The sequence below is a fragment of the Oncorhynchus gorbuscha genome, linkage group LG01 (genome assembly GCF_021184085.1).
Source record: "Oncorhynchus gorbuscha isolate QuinsamMale2020 ecotype Even-year linkage group LG01, OgorEven_v1.0, whole genome shotgun sequence".
Classification (NCBI taxonomy): domain Eukaryota; kingdom Metazoa; phylum Chordata; class Actinopteri; order Salmoniformes; family Salmonidae; genus Oncorhynchus; species Oncorhynchus gorbuscha.
Genome location: NC_060173.1, coordinates 85,437,853 through 85,460,281, shown reverse-complemented (window position 1 = coordinate 85,460,281; position 22,429 = coordinate 85,437,853). Strand labels below are relative to the sequence as shown.

At 44.6% G+C, this 22,429-nt stretch overlaps 1 protein-coding gene across 1 annotated transcript; it reads right to left on the bottom strand.

The window, feature by feature from the left end:
• Window positions 1–219: 219 nt before the first annotated feature.
• On the bottom strand, window positions 220–14,115 carry LOC124044284 (lysosome-associated membrane glycoprotein 1-like). Its single transcript, XM_046363931.1, has 6 exons — window positions 13,728–14,115; window positions 3,681–3,883; window positions 3,464–3,589; window positions 2,836–2,902; window positions 2,493–2,660; window positions 220–2,308 (listed from the first exon to the last, which is right to left on the bottom strand). The coding sequence occupies exons 1-6, from the start codon at window positions 13,822–13,824 to the stop codon at window positions 2,169–2,171; spliced, it is 801 nt and encodes a 266-aa protein (XP_046219887.1). The 5' UTR covers window positions 13,825–14,115; the 3' UTR covers window positions 220–2,168.
• Between the last annotated feature and the right edge of the window lie 8,314 nt (window positions 14,116–22,429).

Sequence of the window (22,429 nt, the reverse complement as noted above, 5' to 3'; positions counted from 1 at the left end):
GATCATACCTCAAGTTGGAATTTGACTGGTTTAATTGGACCAAAGTTGACTCTTTTCAACAAAGGCCTGCTCTCTCACTAACCTTCAATTGGAAGTTAATTAGTCGATTACATTTAAGCAAAATGTATTGCTTTGTTCTCCAAGCTTAGCGATTTGTGTTCCAATACAAGCAATCTCGAATAGAACCAAGGGTCCTGTCAAACACCAAGACAAACTAGATAGAGCTCATTCCTCACCTTTTTTATTTGCTCCGCTTTTAGAAAACAATTAAAACATTCTTTTAAACCTTAAGGGCCGGATCCAATCTGTATCGCGGAACAGCCGCGTTAAAATGCAGGTAATTGCTGATTGAGTTGACATGTAGCGCTTACGTTAATGCAGTCTCCAAACACAGGAACATCTCGCTCTGATACTGATTGAATCCAGCCCTGAATCACTACATATGGATATTAACAATTCTAAATGAGGGGTGGAGTGAAAGTTCACATCCTTTTCACTTCCCCGTTTCACTACAAACAATGCATCATCTATGATCATTCAATAGGCCAGGCAAATCAACAAAGGGAATGTCCCTAACAAGGTCACATGCTGTGTAGATAGAAAGGGTATGTCCCCAATGACAACGAAGATGTGCACTACATGGGGAATAGGGTGTACTTTGAGACATAACTGAGAGAAACTATAACATTGGCATAGATCCCGTCCTTCTTGTAAGTGGGGAGGCACAGATTCCATTTGGCACGGGCATTTAAGATGTATTCCTCTCTAAAATGGTGTTGTACTATGGACAGTAACGCCAACTCCCTTAAATTGTTCTAACTATAATAGCCTGAACCCTAACTTGAGAAAACAACTATTCACTTAAATGTCCAGTTACATTTTAAACTAGTATTCGGCCTTTGAGCACCATGTAATTTTACTTAACATAATCACTGGAAGTACCAACAGATCTGTCTTAATGTAACTATAATTGGTAGTACCAGTATTCATAAAACCAGGTTTAATTCACTGCTAAGGGGAAAGAATTGGCACATCAATTAGGTAGTAACATGGTAGTCATGTTTCATAACAGCCATGGTACAGTGCGCTGTAATACCAATGTCTAAGTGGAGCACACGCACGCCCACCACGTTCCTTCATTCTAGTGTAGCGTGATGCTCGTTCTGTCAATTCTGTTTCACATTCCCTCTTAGAATCATAAGAAAAAAAATCTGAGGCCTGGTCCAGAAACAACCTCGAGCCCTGCAAATGTACTAGTCAGACAAAGTAGAGATTCCAAGTTATTTAGGGGTTATAGGGTGGTTTGTGGACTTTGATTACCATAAATTAGTCCCCCTCTCTGCAGACAACTGCTTTACCATCCAATTACCTTCATCCTTGTTCCTCAATCCATTCCAAGGGGAACCCAAAGTAAACAAAAATGTGCCCCTATGGATTGACAAACACTACCATTCCCAATCTGCAGCTGACCTCCGGTCCCAAGCTAAACCCCTAACCACAGATCTAAGGTCAAATTATTCAACTCCTAACAAACAGGATACAAAAATATCTGACCCCGGACCAGCGGTTAGAGGCAACTTCCATCAACTCCATATTCAATGATGTTGCAAACATTATGCAACAAGTTAACTTTCATTGGTTGAGAGAGGGGAGCAGCCAGCTACAGTCATAATATTCCCTTCACACAAGAGTAACAGTGACCTATTATGTGACTGACAATGGCCATCATCAAAAACAAAAAAAGCCATTAAGCAGCAGCAGCAATGCTTGTAAACAAACAATCCCTCAGAATTCCCATGTCAGACACCAGTAAAACGTAAGCATGATAAAAATACCTCAGGCTACACAGAGTGTGGATTATTATTCAGCATATGGTTATGAGCACGCCACCACACCATCCCCTCTTGCAGTGTTGAGTGACTGTGTTGAATGTTTCGTTATGTCATTACAATCTGTCAGCATACAAAGGAGCAGTTCAGTTCTGAAAGTGCAAATCAACCCCATGGAGACCCAACGTGGAGTAAGTGAGTACAAAGGGGAGGAGGTGGCAGCAAGGATTCTACGGTAAGACCAACTGAATGGGGTTGGGGAAGTTCAGTTGAGGGTCGGAGTGAGGTTCAGTCAATCGGGTGGGGGTGGGGGGGGGGGTCAATTGACAGGAAGTAATCTCAGATAGTCTGGTACCCGGCATGGCTCCTCTTCCTGCCGATAAGGTAGGCCACAAGGACAATGAGGACCAGGCTGGCCAGCGCAGTGCCCACGATGATGGGGATCAACATGTCATCCTCATCCAGCTGACACTCCTCCGCTGGAGAGATTGAGAGAGGAGAGACCCCAATGGAGAGAGAAAGAAAAGAGCAGGTGAGACAGGTGGAAAAAAATGGAAAGAAAAAAAGCAAGAGTTGAATTAGTGACCATCTATTACTCCAATCTCAGAACTCTGGATAACCACTTTCTTGAAAGAAGTCCCATAGTAACACCCAGTATAGTACCTGTACCAAACTGGTCCCCGGTTAGGCCGAAGGGCTGCACCTGCAGCTGGAAGGTGTTGAGAGAGAAGTTCACAGCCACAGCCAGAGTCTGCTCCTCACGACACATGTAACTACGCCCCAGGGTACCACGCAGGTAGTCCAGACTACTGTTACTGGCTGAGAAGGGCTCTGGAGAGACAACAGTGAGGTTATAGGTGGGGTGGGAAAGGGAGGATTATAGAAGGGTTCAACACTGGAAAAACTGCAGATGGAGGTTAAGAAGATAGATGGATCATGTATTATTCACAAAATTATATGCTGCAGAGATGATCCATTGATTGGTGAACTATGGATCCAGACTCACCACTCATGTCCGGCCAGGCTGCAGACAGAGTCACTCCACTCAGGTGGTACTTACTGGACGTGGCATTCTGCAGACACAAGAGAACCAATGACGAGACACGGTATGTACATCAAACACATACACAGGATTACAGAGCCAAGCCCACTCCATTTAAACCAGGATGGAACAAACTAAATCACGAGTGCCTGTTCTCTGCTTGTTTATTAGGCTCCATCTTGTGGCAGTCAGGTGTTAGTGCAGAAAGGTTTGTACTACTGATACAGAAGACTACCTTAAACATGTACTGATAGAGTAAACAAATCAATTCCCAGATAATGTTTTCCTGTGTTGATATTTGCGTGTTGTTTCAGTATGTGTGTATTCTTATGTTAAAGTGTGTGTGCAGGTTAATCAGGTCATGTAGAGATCAGTTGTCTGCCATCCATCACCTCCATTCCGCCGACACACGACATTCCTGCTGGTAACACCAGGCACCAGGGCATATCTATTCTGTGGGTTTACTCTGCCTCGCTCTGTGTGTGTCCACGTGTTAGTGAGTGTGTGTCTGTCTGGTAAGAGGTGAATGGTACAGCCAAAGATGAGAAAAACAAAGTAAAGAGAAGCTAAAAAAAAGGTAGAGCGCTCTGACCAGGGAGAAAACGAAGGTGAGGTTGGTTTTCTCCTCAGCCATCAGCAGCAGGGTGGCACTGTCCGAGTCACATGACCCTGAGCTCTTAGTCACGTTGGGCTGGAGGTTCAACACGTCTTGCACAGTCTGCACACACAGGACAAGACACAAGTTAGTGTGGGGGTGCGAGAGAGTGCCTGGGCTGCAAGTATGTGCAAGTATGTGTCCGTGTGTGTACATTATTGAGAGAGGCAGAGCTGAAGCGGATGTTGAGCTGCAGTCCCATGCGGGCCATCAGACAGACGGTCCCATTGCCGTTGGTTACAGTGTAGTTTCCCCTCTCAGGCTGGGCTGGGGGCGCAGGAGGCGGAGCCGTGGTTTGAGGGGCAGCAGCAGTGGGCGGGACGTCAGTGGCAGCAAAGCTCTGATGCAACGTGACCGCTGTAATGGAACAATAAGTCAATAAAGTGAAACAGCCAATGCCAGTCTACAATCAGAGTACATGCATGGATAGAAAAAAAAGATACAGCTCGGTCCGATCCTCAGCTAGCTGGTGGTTAGGTCTCACAGGGTACATCTCAATAGTCTTGAGTGTTCTCCTCTATCTGTATAGATGTGAAAGAACTAGACAAGCAACCTCTGGAGGCATTCAACGCCATAATGTTGCCTTCACCCATCATGCGTTATCAGATATGAGGAGATTAAGTGAGACACTTGAGATGCACCCATTGAGTTGGTCAGTAACTTTGGGGTAATATTGTGGCTAATTCCTTTAATGGGTTGGCTTAATTGGGCGGTAACAATACTCTGGTTCCATTTATTTTGCAGTCACAAATTCCAAGCGCTTTAGTGGGTCACACCTAGGGTTGCAAAGGGTCGGAAACTTTACAGTAAATTTCCATTTAAGATAAGCCTGGGAAATTTGCTTAAATTCTTTTAAAAAGTTGGCTTAACAGGGATTCTTGTTCTTGTGGCATATTTTGGTAACACTATCCCCAATTCAATGCGATTGCAACCCTCTGCATGCATTCTTCCATCAGCTGATTCTCCAGATCTTGCACACTAATGAGATGCTATTGAGCCCATACTACTACAGTGTCTGAGCCAATGACTACATGCCTTCTGGTAAGTTTTGATTACAATACTGGGTGGGGTGAATATATTTTATGACATGCATGATTTTGTTAACTAGTAAATAGTAGCCTACAGGAAAGTGTGTTTCAATCATTTCTAACTTGCTGCTCCTGCATTGAAGGTGCTCCTAAAGGACATCATGGCACTGAAAACAATGGATACAATCTACAAGACAGCCAAGGAAATGGTTAGGTATGTGAAGGGTCAAGTTATTCCAGCAATCTACCTCACCAAGCAAAGTGAGAAGTATAAGAGCACCACATTGATGCTGCCCAGCAACACCCGTTTGGGTGGGGAAGGAGTCTCCAAGAAATGGCCATATCGCAGTCAGCTGATATAGACAGCCCCATCAAGAGGATCCTTCTGGATTATGTATTTTGGGAGAGAGTGGTAAGCAGCCTGAAACCTATAGCAGTGGCCATTGCAGTGATTGAGGGCGACAATGCCATCCGGTCTGATTTTCAGACTCTGCTTGCAGATGTAAGAGAAGAAATCTGTACTGCCCTGCCCACTTCACTGTTGCGCCAAGCAGAGGAAACTGCAGTTCTGAAATGCATCAAAAAGCTTTGACTTCTGCCTGAAGCCCATACACGCCACAGCGTACATGTTGGACCCCAAGTATGCTAGCAAGAGCACACTGGTGCAGAGAAACTAGGCCTGTGGTGTCAACACTTCAGTGTCTCGCCACCTTGGCCTGGATGAGGGCAAGGTTCTCGGCAGTCTGGCGAAGTACACTTCCAAGCAAGGGCTTTGGGATGGAGATGCAATATGGCAGTCATGCCAACATATCTCATCAGTCACCTGGTGGAAGGGACTTTGTGGATCTTTGGCTCTTTCCCCTGTTGCCTCCATCATCCTCCAAATCCCACCAACATCAGCCGCCTCAGAGCGCAACTGGTCCTTGTTTGGGAACACACACACCAAAGCATGCAACAGGCTGACCAATACAAGGGTTGAATAATTAGTGGCCATCCGGGCAAACTTGAGGCTTTTTGAGCCTGACAATGATCCATCCTCAAGGTTGGAAAGTGACAATGAAGATGAGACCCCGGAGTCTGATGTTCAAGAGGTGGACATTGAGGAAGTCCAGGGAGAATCCTGAGGAAGACAACCAACGCTTTATTTTCATTTACAGATGTTAAACGTTTTTGGGAGATGCGATGGATCATTCAATATTCCCCATCTTTTGTTCAGAGAAATCATTCCATGTGAAGAGTCAACTCAATTAAAATTCAATTCATAACTAAATGTTTTTTATTTCTATTGGAAGGATTTAAATCATTTGAAATTGTCTACTTATGACAAGGTAAAAGGTTCATTTTTCTGTCTCCACATGATATTGTCTCCATATATGGTAAATATATCCTATACAAAAAACATCTACATTTTAAATTATATTCATATATTCCTGTTCATTCCCACAGAAAGTTTCCACCTCTGAATATTCCCCAAAATGTGAAACCCTTGACTCACACAAGTGTTTTTTTAAGAACCATTGGAATGAAGAAGCATTTCTGTTCTACTTGGTTCATTTGAAAAAATATAAAAATAAAAAATAAAATCTACAATACGGTCACATTCATCACAATTAGCTTCATGTGGCTTCCAAGGCTACATCATTGTTGATGTCATCGCTCACATTCTCTTTGGCCAATGTCCGTCTATCTCCCTGTGCAGAGGAAAATACTAGTTAACACTGTCACCACTACCTCACTTTTGTAGGAATAGAGGAGGAAACCTTAGGCTAAGATGTAAAACATATAAAAAATATTCAGCAACTTGAGGACAATTAAGTTTAGAGCTGGGCAATATAGACAAATCCATATCACGATAAATTGACAATCACAATAACACAACATTAATTATTTTTATATTGCCCTTAACTATTACTACTTTGAATGTTGTGGCTATCAATTGTCCTGTTGGCAATAGCCCATATTAGCAGACTTATTTAATTTCAAACTCCACATTCCTCTAGTAAAAGTCTATTTGTGGAAAACATCACCCTGATTAACTATTTACTTATGGCTTTGCCTACACCTAAATACTTTATTTATTTATTATATGAGCAAAAGATATTCCACTTTATTTGGAACGCCAAGCCAGAAAATTGAGCAGGCCTATTTATGTAATGAATATGGATTTGGAGGGCAGAAAATATTAAGCATTGGACCGCTTACTTAAGACTTCAGTCATACAAAAGCTATACTTAAAATCTGAACTGGTTCTCTAGCAGATTTGTAAGAATGGCTCACCCAGTGTTCCAGAATGGCCTTTTCCCCTTCATTGTTGTTTACATCTCACTTTCGGTTACTTAAATTAAATAAATAAAAATATTGCTATATTTAAAACAAGCTGATTGCAATTTTAGTATAATCCACCAGAAAATAATAAATATTTATTGTAATATTTGTTAACAAACTAATTGATAATTGATAATAAAACAAAATATATAATAAAAGATATATTTAAATGCTGTAATAAATAGAACTGGTGGAGTTGTCACATGCAGTTAACAGAAATATATGGAAATGTCTGCTCTATCCAAAATTGCAGCATTACCGCAAAAATGGAGGCGGCAAGTGGAAGGGGTAGAAGGTAAGGAACTTGTCTGTCGGCCCTGCATTAAAGACCAAAACTGATTAAAGAAAATTGTGATTAAAGTATACCCGTTTAATTTAAGCCCCAAAAAATAGACCACTGCACCATACAGCTTGCATTAGATCACTTGTTTTGGTACTGGCCTTATGTAGCTTGTTTATGGATGCACATTCATGAATGGCTGAAGAATTGCAACATTTACCTGGAGTTAACGCTGCAAATATTTCTGCTGTTTGACTTAAAGCCATAAAACAAAAATCAATGAAATAATACTCTTAACAAAAATGTTCATCTTTAATTTAAAATATGTAGAAACTATGAGCATAGAAAGGTTCAGAACTTTTGTGAAACAATTAGAAAAATATATGGCCACTAGAAATCAAAGCTGGATGGTTTTCAGATATAGATAGGAGGGGTTGAGGTCAACTAAAAAAACAGAAAACAGTGTAAAATATACTGTCAGTAAAATGTATACAGTATGTATCAGCTGGAAGTAGAAGCCTAAGTATTGTTGGCCATTAGTTTACTCCAATTAGGGGAGGGGTGGTAGGGATAGGGAGAATAAATTAGTAAAATATATTTAATTTAAAAAAAATGTAGCCTACACTTTAAAAAATAGGGGGGATTGGAAATGGACAATTACATTGATAGAAGCCACAAGCTGCAATATTAAAGCTGACCTACTCCCGAAGAAAAATAAATAATTTATAGTTATTGATCTGTAAAATGTCCCCGGTAAATCATTGGTTCGTCTGTATCGATCATTTTCATTTCTGTCTCACTTATTACCTCAGACAAATAGACAATCAATTTCCACAATATCTTGACATTATCTTAGTTGCCTGTATCCATTTAGATTACATTTAGGCCCAGTTTGTCCTACAAAGACAAGATTACAAAGGACAGGCTGTACACATGTTACTGCGATCTAATAGTGTGACGACCCTCCCACTCTGTCTGCCGTATTCTGTCTTTGTTCTTGTTTTCTTATTAGGATGCCGGTGGGCGGAGTTGAGAGGGTCGTCAGCTACATGGGAAACACCTGGGCCAGGTGTCTCCCAGGATAAATAGACCTCTTCAACATTCATGGAGGAGACTCTCTCCATGCAGACACCTGTTGTAGATTGTGGTGTGGTTCTTGGTGGCCTTTTGTTTGTTTGCTTTGGCACCTTTCAACACCCTGCATTATCACATTCATGCATGCAAAACACTCACTTACACTACGGACTACTGATTACACACACCATTGGATATTTTCCTTAGTTGCTTTAGTTAATAAATATATCTTTTGTTACTCCTTATCTCCACGTTGTCTCCCTTTGTTACGGGCTTTGAGCCGGTTCGTGACAAGTGGGGGCTCGTCCGGGATCTTTGAACTATTGGTTTGGGAGACCGTGGAGGTACGTGTTTGGTTTGAATAGTGTTTGAGTGTGATCGGCCCAGTATTGGTTGCCTTTGTTGTTTGGTTTGTGTGCTGCGTTGGAGAGAGTATAATGGTTAGTTTCCAGGCCCTGCCTAGCCTGAACTCTTGTTCTACTTTCTGTTGGGACGTCAGTCTGAAGTGAGTAATCTGCTGTGTACCTCGGTGGGAGATTTGGGTAGGGTAGTGGAACTTGCTACCCGGAGCTATAGCCTTTTTCCCCTGATAGGTTTAGCGACGTGTTTCATTTTTTGGAATATGTTGGGCATGGTTAATGTTTGTTATTTTTGTGTGGTGTCTGTGGACTGAGCAGTTGTCTCGGGGCACATCCGTGGCTTGGTGGAATTTGCCAGCATGCTGGGGAGTTCTATTTCCTTGCCAGCGGGCTACAGTGCGTAAATTCCCACCGCAAATCTGCACGAAGACTAGGGTTGAGTTATTGTAGGTTTTGGGGAAGCTCCATATCTCATCTCTTCTGTGGTGCTCAGGGTGATTGTCAATTCTCGGGTTGTGTTCTGGTGTGCTCAGCAGAAGGGAAGAGCGAGAATTGTTTTTTGTGTGATTATGGCGTCTTATGTAGATAAGTTCATTCGCTCTCCATCAGAGGAATTGTTAGATTTAGGTACTAAAGAACAGCTGTTGAAGGTCGCGGAACACTACAAGGTTGAGATTAGTGATAAACGTCTAAAGAATTCTATTAGGTTGATATTGAAAGCCAATCTGATGGAGAGTGGTATTCTTGAAGTTACCACCGGGCCAGCCTCTGCTGAGGATTTGTTGTCTCCCCATAACGTTACAATGGCCATTCCATCGGTTAGTCCTAGTAGCCTTCTTTTTGAACAGCAGAAAGAACTGCTTTTGTTACAGCTAGAGCATGATCGTGAGAAGCTAGAGCATGATCGTGAGAAGCTAGAGCATGATCGTGTGAAATATGAAAAGGAATTGGCATTTAAACAAGATATGGAGCGTGCTAAAATCAAGTTGCAACAAGAACGTATAGAGTTGGTTAGGGAAGGAAAGATCTCAGGGGAGAGTTTGTTTTGGGAAGGTGACCCAGATTTACCTAGGGGTAGTTCCGCTTTTGGTCGTGCCCCAGAGACATTTGATATTGTTGGGAACTTGCGGTTATTGCCTCGGTTTAATGAAAGGGACCCCGAGACATTCTTTTCGTTGTTTGAGCGGGTTGCTGACGCTAGGAGTTGGCCTGATTCTGACCGCACTTTAATGTTGCAGTGTGTGCTGACTGGTAAAGCGCAGGAAGCATATTCAGCTCTTAGTGTACACGACAGTGCCAGTTATGATAAAGTTAAAACAGCTGTGTTACAGATTTATGAATTGGTCCCTGAGGCTTACCGCCAACGATTTAGAACTTTAAAAAGGGACGATAACCAGACTCATGTTGAGTTTGCGCGACAGTTATCTTTACAGTTTAATCGCTGGTGTTCTGCCTCTGCAGTTGTGACTTTCCAAGGGCTGTGTGATCTGATTATGTTAGAGCAATTTAAGGACACAATTCCTGATCGTATTGCCACTTATATTAATGAACAGAAAGTAAAGAATGTTGCTGAAGCTGCGGTTTTGGCGGACGAGTATGTGTTGACTCACAAAAGTGTCTTTGCAAAACCCCGTATTCGGAAAGAGTGGGGGTGTTCGGATAGATTTGGGCTTCGCTCACCGAGATACTTTGATTCTCGGGCAGAGTTCTATTCAACTAGGGTTGAACCTGACTCCCATGGTAAGGCTGACTTTGGGCAGGAGTGTCACTACTGTCAAGGTTCAGGTCATTGGAAAAACGAATGTCCACTTCTCAGGTCAAGGGTGCTTACGCTAAATCTAAGCCTGCTGCGTTAGCTGCACCTGTTCCACATCAGTTCATTCTTGACTCATTTCCTCAGGCCCAGGAGAATGTGAAAGTCCATATTGATCCAGACTATTTACCTTTCATTACAGAAGGTTTTGTGTCTATGTTAGGAAGTAAAGACCTAGTGCCAGTGAAGATCCTGAGAGACACAGGTGCCTCTGAATCATTTGTGTTGGAGTCTGTGTTACCCTTTTCTGCTGAGACTGATTCGGGGAATAGTGTTCTAATTAGGGGAATAGGTTTGAACACTCTGTCAGTTCCATTGCATAAACTGATGTTGGATTGTGGGCTGGTGAAGGGCATATTTGATCGCCGAACTGAGCCTCGTCACTTTAGTCCAGGTGACCAGGTTCTTGCTCTGCTGCCAATTGTTGGTTCTCCTTTTCAAGCCAAGTTTCAAGGTCCATATACAGTGGTGCGCCAGTACACTGAGCAAAATTATCTAGTTGCCACTCCAGAACGGAGGAAAGCACACCAGCTGTGCCATGTAAATCTGTTAAAACCCTATTATGCACGTTCCTCTGAGACTGAACAGTGGGATTCTACAGAGGACGGTAAACCTGTTCTTTTGGCTGATACCGTTGTTTCCTTGGGTTCTTGTCGTGCTAGATCTGTGCATGAGGAGGAAGATGTTCCTGGTCCTGACGATTGTATATTGCAGGGTAGATTGAAAAATTCAGAAACACTGGATATTTTAGACAGTCTTCTCACTCACCTACCTGTTGATGAGCGGAAAGAGATGGTTGGTCTGATTCAGAGATTTCCAGGTTTATTTTCTGATACACCTACACGTACAAACTTAATAGAACATGATATTGACATTGGAGGTGCTGACCCCATTCGTCAGCGGTTCTATAGAGTTTCTTCAGAGAAACTACGTTGTCTGGATGCTGAGGTCAAGTACATGCTGGAGAGTAAGATAGCAGAGCCTTCTTTCTCCAGTTGGGCTTCTCCCTGTATCTTGGTCAGTAAACCGGATGGAACAAACCGTTTTGTACGGACTACCGTAAGGTAAACAGTGTCACAAAGCCAGATTCATTTCCTCTTCCTCGGATGGAGGACTGTGTTGATCAAGTCGGTGCAGCTAAGTTTGTGAGCAAATTTGACCTGTTAAAAGGCTATTGGCAGGTGCCACTGACGAGTAGGGCACGTGAAATCTCTGCCTTTATTACACCCTTTGGTCTGTACTCGTATTCAGTTATGAGTTTCGGTCTGCGCAATGCACCTGCCACTTTTCAGCGACTTATGAACAGGGTTGTCGCCGGTCTGACCGGGTGCGCTGTTTATTTGGACGATGTAGTGATCTATGCAGATACTTGGGAAGAACATCTGTCCCGTATTCAAGCCTTGTTTGAACGTCTGGCTGCAGGTCGCCTCACAATCAATCTGGCAAAATGTGAGTTTGCTCAGGCGACCGTTACATACCTTGGAAAAGTGGTTGGGCAGGGTGAAGTGCGTCCTGTTCGGGCTAAAGTGGTGGCTATTGATGCTTTTCCACCACCAACTACTAAAAAGGAACTGATGCGTTTCTTGGGCATGATTGGTTATTACCGTAGTTTTTGTAATAACTTCTCTACTGTGGTCGCTCCCTTGACAGATATGCTGAAAGCTAAGGCTGTTTACGTTTGGTCTACTCGTTGTCAACACGCTTTTGAAGATTCAAAGAGGTTGCTTACCTCAACTCCAGTGCTGGCTGCTCCTCGCATGGATTTGTCATTTACCTTGCAGGTGGATGCTAGTCATGTGGGGGCAGGTGCAGTTTTGCTGCAAGCAGATGTGTCTGGGATTGAGAAGCCTGTTAGTTTCTTTTCTAAAAAGTTTAACGATTATCAGTTGAACTATTCGGTTATTGAAAAGGAAGCGCTAGCACTCATTTGGGCGCTACAACACTTGAAGTGTATGTCGGGTCGGGGTAGTACCTATTGTGGTCTACACCGACCATAACCCCCTCACTTTTTTGAGGTCCATGATGTGTCCAAACCAGAGGATAATGCGATGGTGTTTATTTTTACAATCATTCCATCTCGATGTGAGGCACATCCGGGGGACTGAAAACGTGATTGCTGATGCGCTCTCTCGTGCGCCCTGTTCCTAATGTTTACGTGACTAACCATTGTTTCGTATTGTCATGTTCTCTCTGTCCTGTCTGCTCCCTCCTGGTCTTGTTTTCTTTCCTCTTAAATGTTGCTTCCTGTGCGAAGGTTGCTGAGGTCTGGGGAGGAGGTTGGCTGGGGCAAATTGTAAGTGTGAACACGTAAACCCTCATCAATTTGGGGCACAGAGGCCTGTGTCAATTTGGGACGCAGAGGCCTGTGTCAATTTGGGACGCAGAGGCCTGTGTCAATTTGGGACGCGGGAGGCTGGTATGTTGTTCCGGGGTCCTTGTTGGTCCCCGGTTTTATGGGGGGGAATGTGACGACCCTCCCACTCTGTCTGCCGTATTCTGTCTTTGTTCTTGTTTTCTTATTAGGATGCCGGTGGGCGGAGTTGAGAGGGTCGTCAGCTACATGGGAAACACCTGGGCCAGGTGTCTCCCAGGATAAATAGACCTCTTCAACATTCATGGAGGAGACTCTCTCCATGCAGACACCTGTTGTAGATTGTGGTGTGGTTCTTGGTGGCCTTTTGTTTGTTTGCTTTGGCACCTTTCAACACCCTGCATTATCACATTCATGCATGCAAAACACTCACTTACACTACGGACTACTGATTACACACACCATTGGATATTTTCCTTAGTTGCTTTAGTTAATAAATATATCTTTTGTTACTCCTTATCTCCACGTTGTCTCCCTTTGTTACGGGCTTTGAGCCGGTTCGTGACAAATAGCATGGCCTTCTACAGCACATGACTACCAGCTTATTGCCCAAAGCACTAAATCGGTTACTTGCCAAGAAACAAGCATATAATGTAATAAACAAAACAACCGAGTGCTGTGACAATAATGATACAGGTCATAATGAATCCAGTTTTTTTTATCACTGTCACAGCACTTTTGGAATCACGTGAGGGGCCCATTGCCACAAAAGCGCACATGCACCGCTTGACTTCGTCATGCACTACAGCCACTAAGCAAGACAAACAACTCAGTCTGGACCCGCATCGACCTGTAACATAGGGCAATGCAAGTCAAAGGGCAAACGAAGAACCAGCTTTACACGTTTACATAAACCAGCAAACGAGGTTAAAATATGTTAGAGGACCGAGTTATGGTGTATTCGCGTTAGATTCATTGTATTTATTGTGCCCATCTAGCATCTATACTCACCTAAAAACGTGATGAACGCCAGGAACAAGGGTTGTTTGCGGTTGTGTTGTTTCATATTTTTTATTCGGTTGTTTGCCAATGCGAAACACAACTGCATGCACACGACCCAGAGACAGGAATGCAGGACGATCTGTGAGCTAGCTTTGCTAGAAACAACGCAAACCCACTGTTCGTGCTCTCTCTTTGCTACCGCGAGCAAGAGTCCTCTGGAAACAAATCTTTTCGGAAATATTTCCTTTCCCTTTGATTACTTTGCTCTTTTTGCTTTACCTCGTGCCGATTAAATTGATGATCGTTGTGTTTGGACCGTCACATACCACGGATGATTTATGCTCTGCACCAAGAAGAAATGACAACCGTCATGTAACGGAGAGTTTAAGAACCGCCCAGGATAAACACGTGACATGAGTAGTGATTCGTGTTGACGTTCGACAGCTGTGGAGTTACAGATGTGACGTTGGTTGCGATGTTGCCATGGAGATGTAATGTTGGAAGTGACGTGTTCTGGATTTTGGTCGCGGTAGTTTGCCTCGTAAATAACAATGCTACCGTTTTCTCCATACAGTTTATTTTCTAAAAAGAAAAGAAGAAGAGCATATTCGTTTTGAAACCAGCTCATCCAAAAATGGGCCCCAATAGACCTACACCATCACTCTCTTCACTCATTAAATGTTCATATTGAAGAGGGATTTTGCTCATCATTCAGACCAGTTGTGGTCCATCTTCCATAGTCAGATGATGCAGGGCGAGCATTTCACACAGGGATGTCAAAATGCCTTGTCATCCACTTGCTATTTACCCCCTTCTTCACCTCAATTAGGTCTATTGACACTCAAGCTGCAACCTCGAACCTCGTTTCTGGTCTTCTTCAAGTCTCTAATGTCTTAAACAGGGATGAGTGAAATAATTAGATTCTTAATAAGGCCATTTTATCATTTAGCTAGTCATGTTGGCAATAGAACAACCTTTCAAATTATGCCCATCTGACCCAGATTGCGATTTATAATGGCCTGTTATTGGATTGCGTAAACAGCAACAGTAATTGTGTAAAGCCATGTCTTAATTACTGAAAAAGGTAAATGGTTGAGGTGGATATCATTTGAAAGCCTATAAACAGGGCTGTCAAACTATTCTATGATTTCTTGGGGAGAAAAGTTTTTTAATATAATTTTTTATTTTTTTACCTTTAACGTCAATTATCTAAAAACGCATGGATTCCGATTCTTAGACACTATTTTACATTATCTGATGTGTCTGTGTTATGCCAGTCATCGGTTGAGACACAGCATACTCTCGAATACAGGCTAGGTGTCATTTCAATAATAATAATACAAATATGAATAGAATGAACCTATCCCTGCAAACCACTGCAATTTAGCTGGTACACCATTCAAATGTAAATGTAATTTTTAACTGTCTAGTACTACCAGAAATATGGCTGCCGGTCCACCCAACATGGAAAGTCAACTTGAATAGGAAGGTCTATTATATTATCTATATTTCTATGATTTCAATAGGTTACCTATGAAAGATTGACAGCTAAATGTATAACAATGGATATTCCCACTCAAGTCAACATTCTCTGATGTGTGGACCTCCAACCATCTTTGTGGTAATCATTTGAAAGTTGAAATGTACATTTTATTCACATTTTATTACATTTATCAGCCAAAACATGACACCCAGTCTGTATTCAAGAATATTATATGTCTCAACCGACATCGAAAACAGAACAAACACCTCAGTACGAAAGACTATTGAGACTCCCGCCCACCGGGAGCAGAGCATGCTGGGTGATCTTTAACTGAGGAGAAGGTAGTAAAGGAGAGAAAGTACAGAAGCCGTGATAAGTCAAATCAAATCAAATGTTATTGGTCACGTACACATGGTTAGCAGATGTTAATGCGAGTGTAGCGAAATGCTTGTGTTGATGGTTCCGACAGTGCAGTAATAACAAGTAATCTAACAATTAACAAGTAATCTAACAATTCTCCAACCTAATACACACATATCTAAAGGGATGGAATACGAAAATGTACATATGGATGAGCGATGGCCGAGCGGCATAGTCAAGGTGCAATAGATGGTATAAGGTACAGTATATGCATATATTTATTTTTTATATATTTCACTGTGCAAGTCAGTTGAGAAAAAAATATTATTTAAATGAGGCTGGGTGTCGCGATAAGTTCCAGCCATCTCCTGTGATTACCTTTAGTTCGTGTTCTTTGTTTTAGCCAAGGCCAGTGTGCGTCCTTCAGAAATGTGATTTCATATTTCTTACAATCATGTGTTGTGGACGCACTCCTTTGTTATGCTAAATCGCGTTTTTACCGCGAGCTAGTAACTGTAAACTTTCTAACCCTGTTGTTTCTGTCATCTCATTTCAGACATTTAGCATTTCAGTGTCGAGTTTTATGCCCAGTGGTTATATGGATGTATACTGTATAGATTATGTGGGTATTTTGTTAGCATTGAGCCTTGTGGATGCATTATACATTCAAGTTCATGCAGTTGTGTAAAGATGGTGCTGCTCAGTAGTACTGTGTACTGTAGTTGCACACCTCGGATCATTCATTTGTGAAGTCACAGCCATGTCATTAGGTTGTATTGGCATGTGCAGCAGATAAGCTATAAATAATATTGCTACAATATGTAATGTAATTGGAGGTTGTAGTAAGCCTATACCTGCCATTTACTATTGTACTTAATGTCATGTTTGTCATTTATTATCATGTCTTGTCCCTGTGCTCCCCATGCTATTCGTTTCCCTCTGCTGGTCTTATTTGGTTCTTTCCCTCCTTCTATCCCTCTCTCTCCCCCTCCCTCTCACTCTCTCGCTCTCTCTTCTCTCTATCGTTCCGTTCCTGCTCCCAGCTGTTCCTATTCCCCTAATCATCATTTAGTCTTCCCACACCTGTTCCCGATCCTTTCCCCTGATTAGAGTCCCTATTTATTCCTTTGTGATCCGTTCCTGTCCCGTCGGTTCCTTGTTTTGTATTCACCATGCTGTGATTGTGTTTCGCCCTGTCCTGTCGTGTTTTTTGCCTTCATCAGATGCTGCGTGTGAGCAGGTGGCTCTATCAACTACGGCCTGCGCCTACCCGAAGCGACCTGCAGTCTGTGGCCGCTTCTCTAGTTATTCCCCTCTACAGACTAGAGGATTTTTGTTATTCCCTGTTTGGATTTAAATAAACTCTGTTTCTGTTAAGTCGCTTTTGGGTCCTCTTTCACCTGCATGACAGAAGGAACCGACCAAGGAATGGACCCAGCGACTTCAGACGCTCGTTACACTGCCGTCGAGATCCAAGGAGCCATGCTCGGCAGACACGAGCAGGAATTGTCTGCTGCTCGCCATGCCGTGGAGAACCTGGCCGCTCAGGTTTCCGACCTCTCTGGACAGTTCCAGAGTCTACGTCTCGTGCCACCTGTTACTTCCTGGCCTGCCGAGCCTCCAGAACCTAGGGTTAATAACCCACCTTGCTACTCCGGGCAGCCCACTGAGTGCCGCTCCTTTCTCACGCAGTGTGAGATTGTGTTCTCTCTCCAACCCAACACATACTCTAGAGAGAGAGCTCGGGTTGCTTACGTCATTTCACTCCTTACTGGCCGGGCTCGAGAATGGGGCACAGCTATCTGGGAGGCAAGGGCTGATTGCTCTAACAAATTCCAGAACTTTAAAGAGGAGATGATTCGGGTTTTTGACCGTTCAGTTTTTGGTGGGGAGGCTTCTAGGGCCCTGGCTTCCTTATGCCAAGGTGAACGGTCCATAACGGATTATTCCATTGAGTTTCGCACTCTTGCTGCCTCTAGTGAGTGGAACGAGCCGGCGCTGCTCGCTCGTTTTCTGGAGGGACTCCACGCAGTGGTTAAGGATGAGATTCTCTCCCGGGAGGTTCCTTCAGATGTGGACTCTTTGATTGCTCTCGCCATCCGCATAGAACGACGGGTAGATCTTCGTCACCGGGCTCGTGGAAGAGAGCTCGCATCACGGTGTTTCCCTGCTCCGCATCGCAACCATCTCCCTCCTCTGGCTTTGAGACTGAGCCCATGCAGCTGGGAGGGATTCGCATCTCGAATAAGGAGAGGGAACGGAGGATCACCAACCGCCTGTGCCTCTATTGCGGAGTTGCTGGACATTTTGTTAATTCATGTCCAGTAAAAGCCAGAGCTCATCTGTAAGCGGAGGGCTACAGGTGAGCGCAACTACTCAAGTCTCTCCATCAAGGTCCTGTACTACTTTGTCGGTCCACCTACGCTGGACCGGTTCGGGTGCTACATGTAGTGCCTTGATAGACTCTGGGGCTGAGGGTTGTTTCATGGACGAAGCATGGGTTCGGAAACATGACATTCCTTTCAGAGAGTTAGATAAGCCTACGCCCATGTTCGCCTTAGATGGTAGTCATCTTCCCAGTATCAGATTTGAGACACTACCTTTAACCCTCACAGTATCTGGTAACCACAGTGAGACTATTTCTTTTTTGATTTTCCGTTCACCGTTTACACCTGTTGTTTTGGGTCATCCCTGGCTAGTATGTCATAATCCTTCTATTAATTGGTCTAGTAATTCTATCCTATCCTGGAACGTTTCTTGTCATGTGAAGTGTTTAATGTCTGCCATCCCTCCCGTTTCTTCTGTCCCTACTTCTCAGGAGGAACCTGGCGATTTGACAGGAGTGCCGGAGGAATATCATGATCTGCGCACGGTCTTCAGTCGGTCCCGAGCCAACTCCCTTCCTCCTCACCGGTCGTATGATTGTAGTATTGATCTCCTTCGGGGGACCACTCCTCCTCGAGGTAGACTATACTCTCTGTCGGCTCCCGAACGTAAGGCTCTCGAGGATTATTTGTCTGTGTCTCTTGACGCCGGTACCATAGTGCCTTCTTCTTCTCCGGCCGGGGCGGGGTTCTTTTGTTAAGAAGAAGGACGGTACTCTGCGCCCTGCGTGGATTATCGAGGGCTGAATGACATAACGGTTAAGAATCGTTATCCGCTTCCCCTTATGTCATCAGCCTTCGAGATTCTGCAGGGAGCCAGGTGCTTTACTAAGTTGGACCTTCGTAACGCTTACCATCTCGTGCGCATCAGAGAGGGGACGAGTGGAAAACGGCGTTTAACACTCCGTTAGGGCATTTTGAGTACCGGGTTCTGCCGTTCGGTCTCGCCAATGCGCCAGCTGTTTTTCAGGCATTAGTTAATGATGTTCTGAGAGACATGCTGAACATTTTTGTTTTTGTCTATCTTGACGATATCCTGATTTTTTCTCCGTCACTCGAGATTCATGTTCAGCACGTTCGACGTGTTCTACAGCGCCTTTTAGAGAATTGTCTCTACGTAAAGGCTGAGAAGTGCTCTTTTCATGTCTCCTCCGTTACTTTTCTCGGTTCCGTTATTTCCGCTGAAGGCATTCAGATGGATTCCGCTAAGGTCCAAGCTGTCAGTGATTGGCCCGTTCCAAGGTCACGTGTCGAGTTGCAGCGCTTTTAGGTTTCGCTAATTTCTATCGGCGTTTCATTCGTAATTTCGGTCAAGTTGCTGCCCCTCTCACAGCTCTTACTTCTGTCAAGACGTGTTTTAAGTGGTCCGGTTCCGCCCAGGGAGCTTTTGATCTTCTAAAAGAACGTTTTACGTCCGCTCCTATCCTCGTTACTCCTGACGTCACTAGACAATTCATTGTCGAGGTTGGCGCTTCAGAGGTAGGCGTGGGAGCCATTCTATCCCAGCGCTTCCAGTCTGACGATAAGGTTCATCCTTGCGCTTATTTTTCTCATCGCCTGTCGCCATCTGAGCGCAACTATGATGTGGGTAACCGTGAACTGCTCGCCATCCGCTTAGCCCTAGGCGAATGGCGACAGTGGTTGGAGGGGCGACCGTTCTTTTGTCGTTTGGACAGACCATAAGAACCTTGAGTACATCCGTTCTGCCAAACGACTTAATGCCCGTCAAGCTCGTTGGGCGTTGTTTTTCGCTCGTTTCGAGTTTGTGATTTCTTACCGTCCGGGTAGCAAGAACACCAAGCCTGATGCCTTATCCCGTCTGTTTAGTTCTTCTGTGGCTTCTACTGATCCCGAGGGGATTCTTCCTTATGGGCGTGTTGTCGGGTTAACAGTCTGGGGAATTGAAAGACAGGTTAAGCAAGCACTCACGCACACTGCGTACGCGCGCGCTTGTCCTAGTAACCTCCTTTTCGTTCCTGTTTCCACTCGTCTGGCTGTTCTTCAGTGGGCTCACTCTGCCAAGTTAGCTGGTCATCCCGGTGTTCGAGGCACTCTTGCGTCTATTCGCCAGCGCTTTTGGTGGCCGACTCAGGAGCGTGACACGCGCCGTTTCGTGGCTGCTTGTTCGGACTGCGCGCAGACTAAGTCGGGTAACTCTCCTCCTGCCGGTCGTCTCAGACCGCTCCCCATTCCTTCTCGAACATGGTCTCACATTGCCTTAGACTTCATTACCGGTCTGCCTTTGTCTGCGGGGAAGACTGTGATTCTGACGGTTGTCGATAGGTTCTCTAAGGCGGCACATTTCATTCCCCTCGCTAAACTTCCTTCCGCTAAGGAGACGGCACAAATCATTATTGAGAATATATTCAGAATTCATGGCCTCCGTTAGACGCCGTTTCAGACAGAGGCCCGCAATTCACGTCACAGTTTTGGAGGGAGTTCTGTCGTTTGATTGGTGCGTCCGTCAGTCTCTCTTCCGGGTTTCATCCCCAGTCTAACGGTCAAGCAGAGAGGGCCAATCAGACGATTGGTCGCATACTACGCAGCCTTTCTTTCAGAAACCCTGCGTCTTGGGCAGAACAGCTCCCCTGGGCAGAATACGCTCACAATTCGCTTCCTTCGTCTGCTACCGGGTTATCTCCGTTTCAGAGTAGTCTGGGTTACCAGCCTCCTCTGTTCTCATCCCAGCTTGCCGAGTCCAGCGTTCCCTCCGCTCAAGCGTTTGTCCAACGTTGTGAGCGCACCTGGAGGAGGGTGAGGTCTGCACTTTGCCGTTACAGGGCACAGACGGTGAGAGCCGCCAATAAACGCAGGATTAAGAGTCCAAGGTATTGTTGCGGCCAGAGAGTGTGGCTTTCCACTCGCAACCTTCCTCTTACGACAGCTTCTCGTAAGTTGACTCCGCGGTTCATTGGTCCGTTCCGTGTCTCCCAGGTCGTCAATCCTGTCGCTGTGCGACTGCTTCTTCCGCGACATCTTCGTCGCGTCCATCCTGTCTTCCATGTCTCCTGTGTTAAGCCCTTTCTTCGCACCCCCGTTCGTCTTCCCTCCCCCTCCCGTCCTTGTCGAGAGCGCACCTATTTACAAGGTACATAAGATCATGGACATGCGTTCTCGGGGACGGGGTCACCAATACCTAGTGGATTGGGAGGGTTACGGTCCTGAGGAGAGGAGTTGGGTTCCGTCTCGGGACGTGCTGGACCGTTCACTCATCGATGATTTCCTCCGTTGCCGCCAGGATTCCTCCTCGAGTGCGCCAGGAGGCGCTCGGTGAGTGGGGGGTACTGTCATGTTTGTCATTTATTATCATGTCTTGTCCCTGTGCTCCCCATGCTATTCGTTTCCCTCTGCTGGTCTTATTTGGTTCTTTCCCTCCTTCTATCCCTCTCTCTCCCCCTCCCTCTCTCACTCTCTCGCTCTCTCTTCTCTCTATCGTTCCGTTCCTGCTCCCAGCTGTTCCTATTCCCCTAATCATCATTTAGTCTTCCCACACCTGTTCCCGATCCTTTCCCTGATTAGAGTCCCTATTTATTCCTTTGTGATCCGTTCCTGTCCCGTCGGTTCGTGAGCAGGTGGCTCTATCAACTACGGCCTGCGCCTACCCGAAGCGACCTGCAGTCTGTGGCCGCTTCTCTAGTTATTCCCCTCTACAGACTAGAGGATTTTTGTTATTCCCTGTTTGGATTTAAATAAACTCTGTTTCTGTTAAGTCGCTTTTGGGTCCTCTTTCACCTGCATGACACTTAATTTCCCCCTTTTCAGAACCGTACACACTCTTGGTTAAAACACAATTGTCAAGCAATACGCTGTTCTGTGCCTATGTGAATCAGCGTCATTAAACAACCTCAACTGGAATCCTACCGGTCTGTCATCTGTGCCCTTACCAGCACCTGGAAGAGAACACAGTGCTAAGTAAAACCTAACCCTAAAGAATATCCAGTCCACCAAGTCCTCAACTACAACTTCCGAAGATTTAAAAAAATAGGGTCTAAGCTACAACATAAACTCAGCAAAAAAAGAAATCCTCTCACTGTCAACTGCGTAAATTTGCAGCAAACTTAACATATGTAAATATTTGTATTAACATAAGATTTAACAACTGAGACATAAACTGAACAAGTTCCACAGACATGTGACTAACAGAAATGGAATAATGTGTCCCTGAACAAAGGGGGAGTCAAAATCAAAAGTTTAAGTCAGTATCTGGTGTGGCCACCAGCTGCATTAAGTACAGCAGTGCATCTCCTCCACATGGACTGCAACAGATTTGCAAGTTCTTGCTGTGAGATGTTACCCCACTCTTCCACCAAGGCACATGCAAATTCCCAGACATCTCTGGGGGAATGGCCCTAGCGCTCACCCTCCGATCCAACAGGTCCCAGACGTGCTCATTGGGATTGAGGTCCAGGCTCTTCGCTGGCCAGGGCAGAACACTGACATTCCTGTCTTGCAGGAACTCACGCACAAAACAAACAGTATGGCTG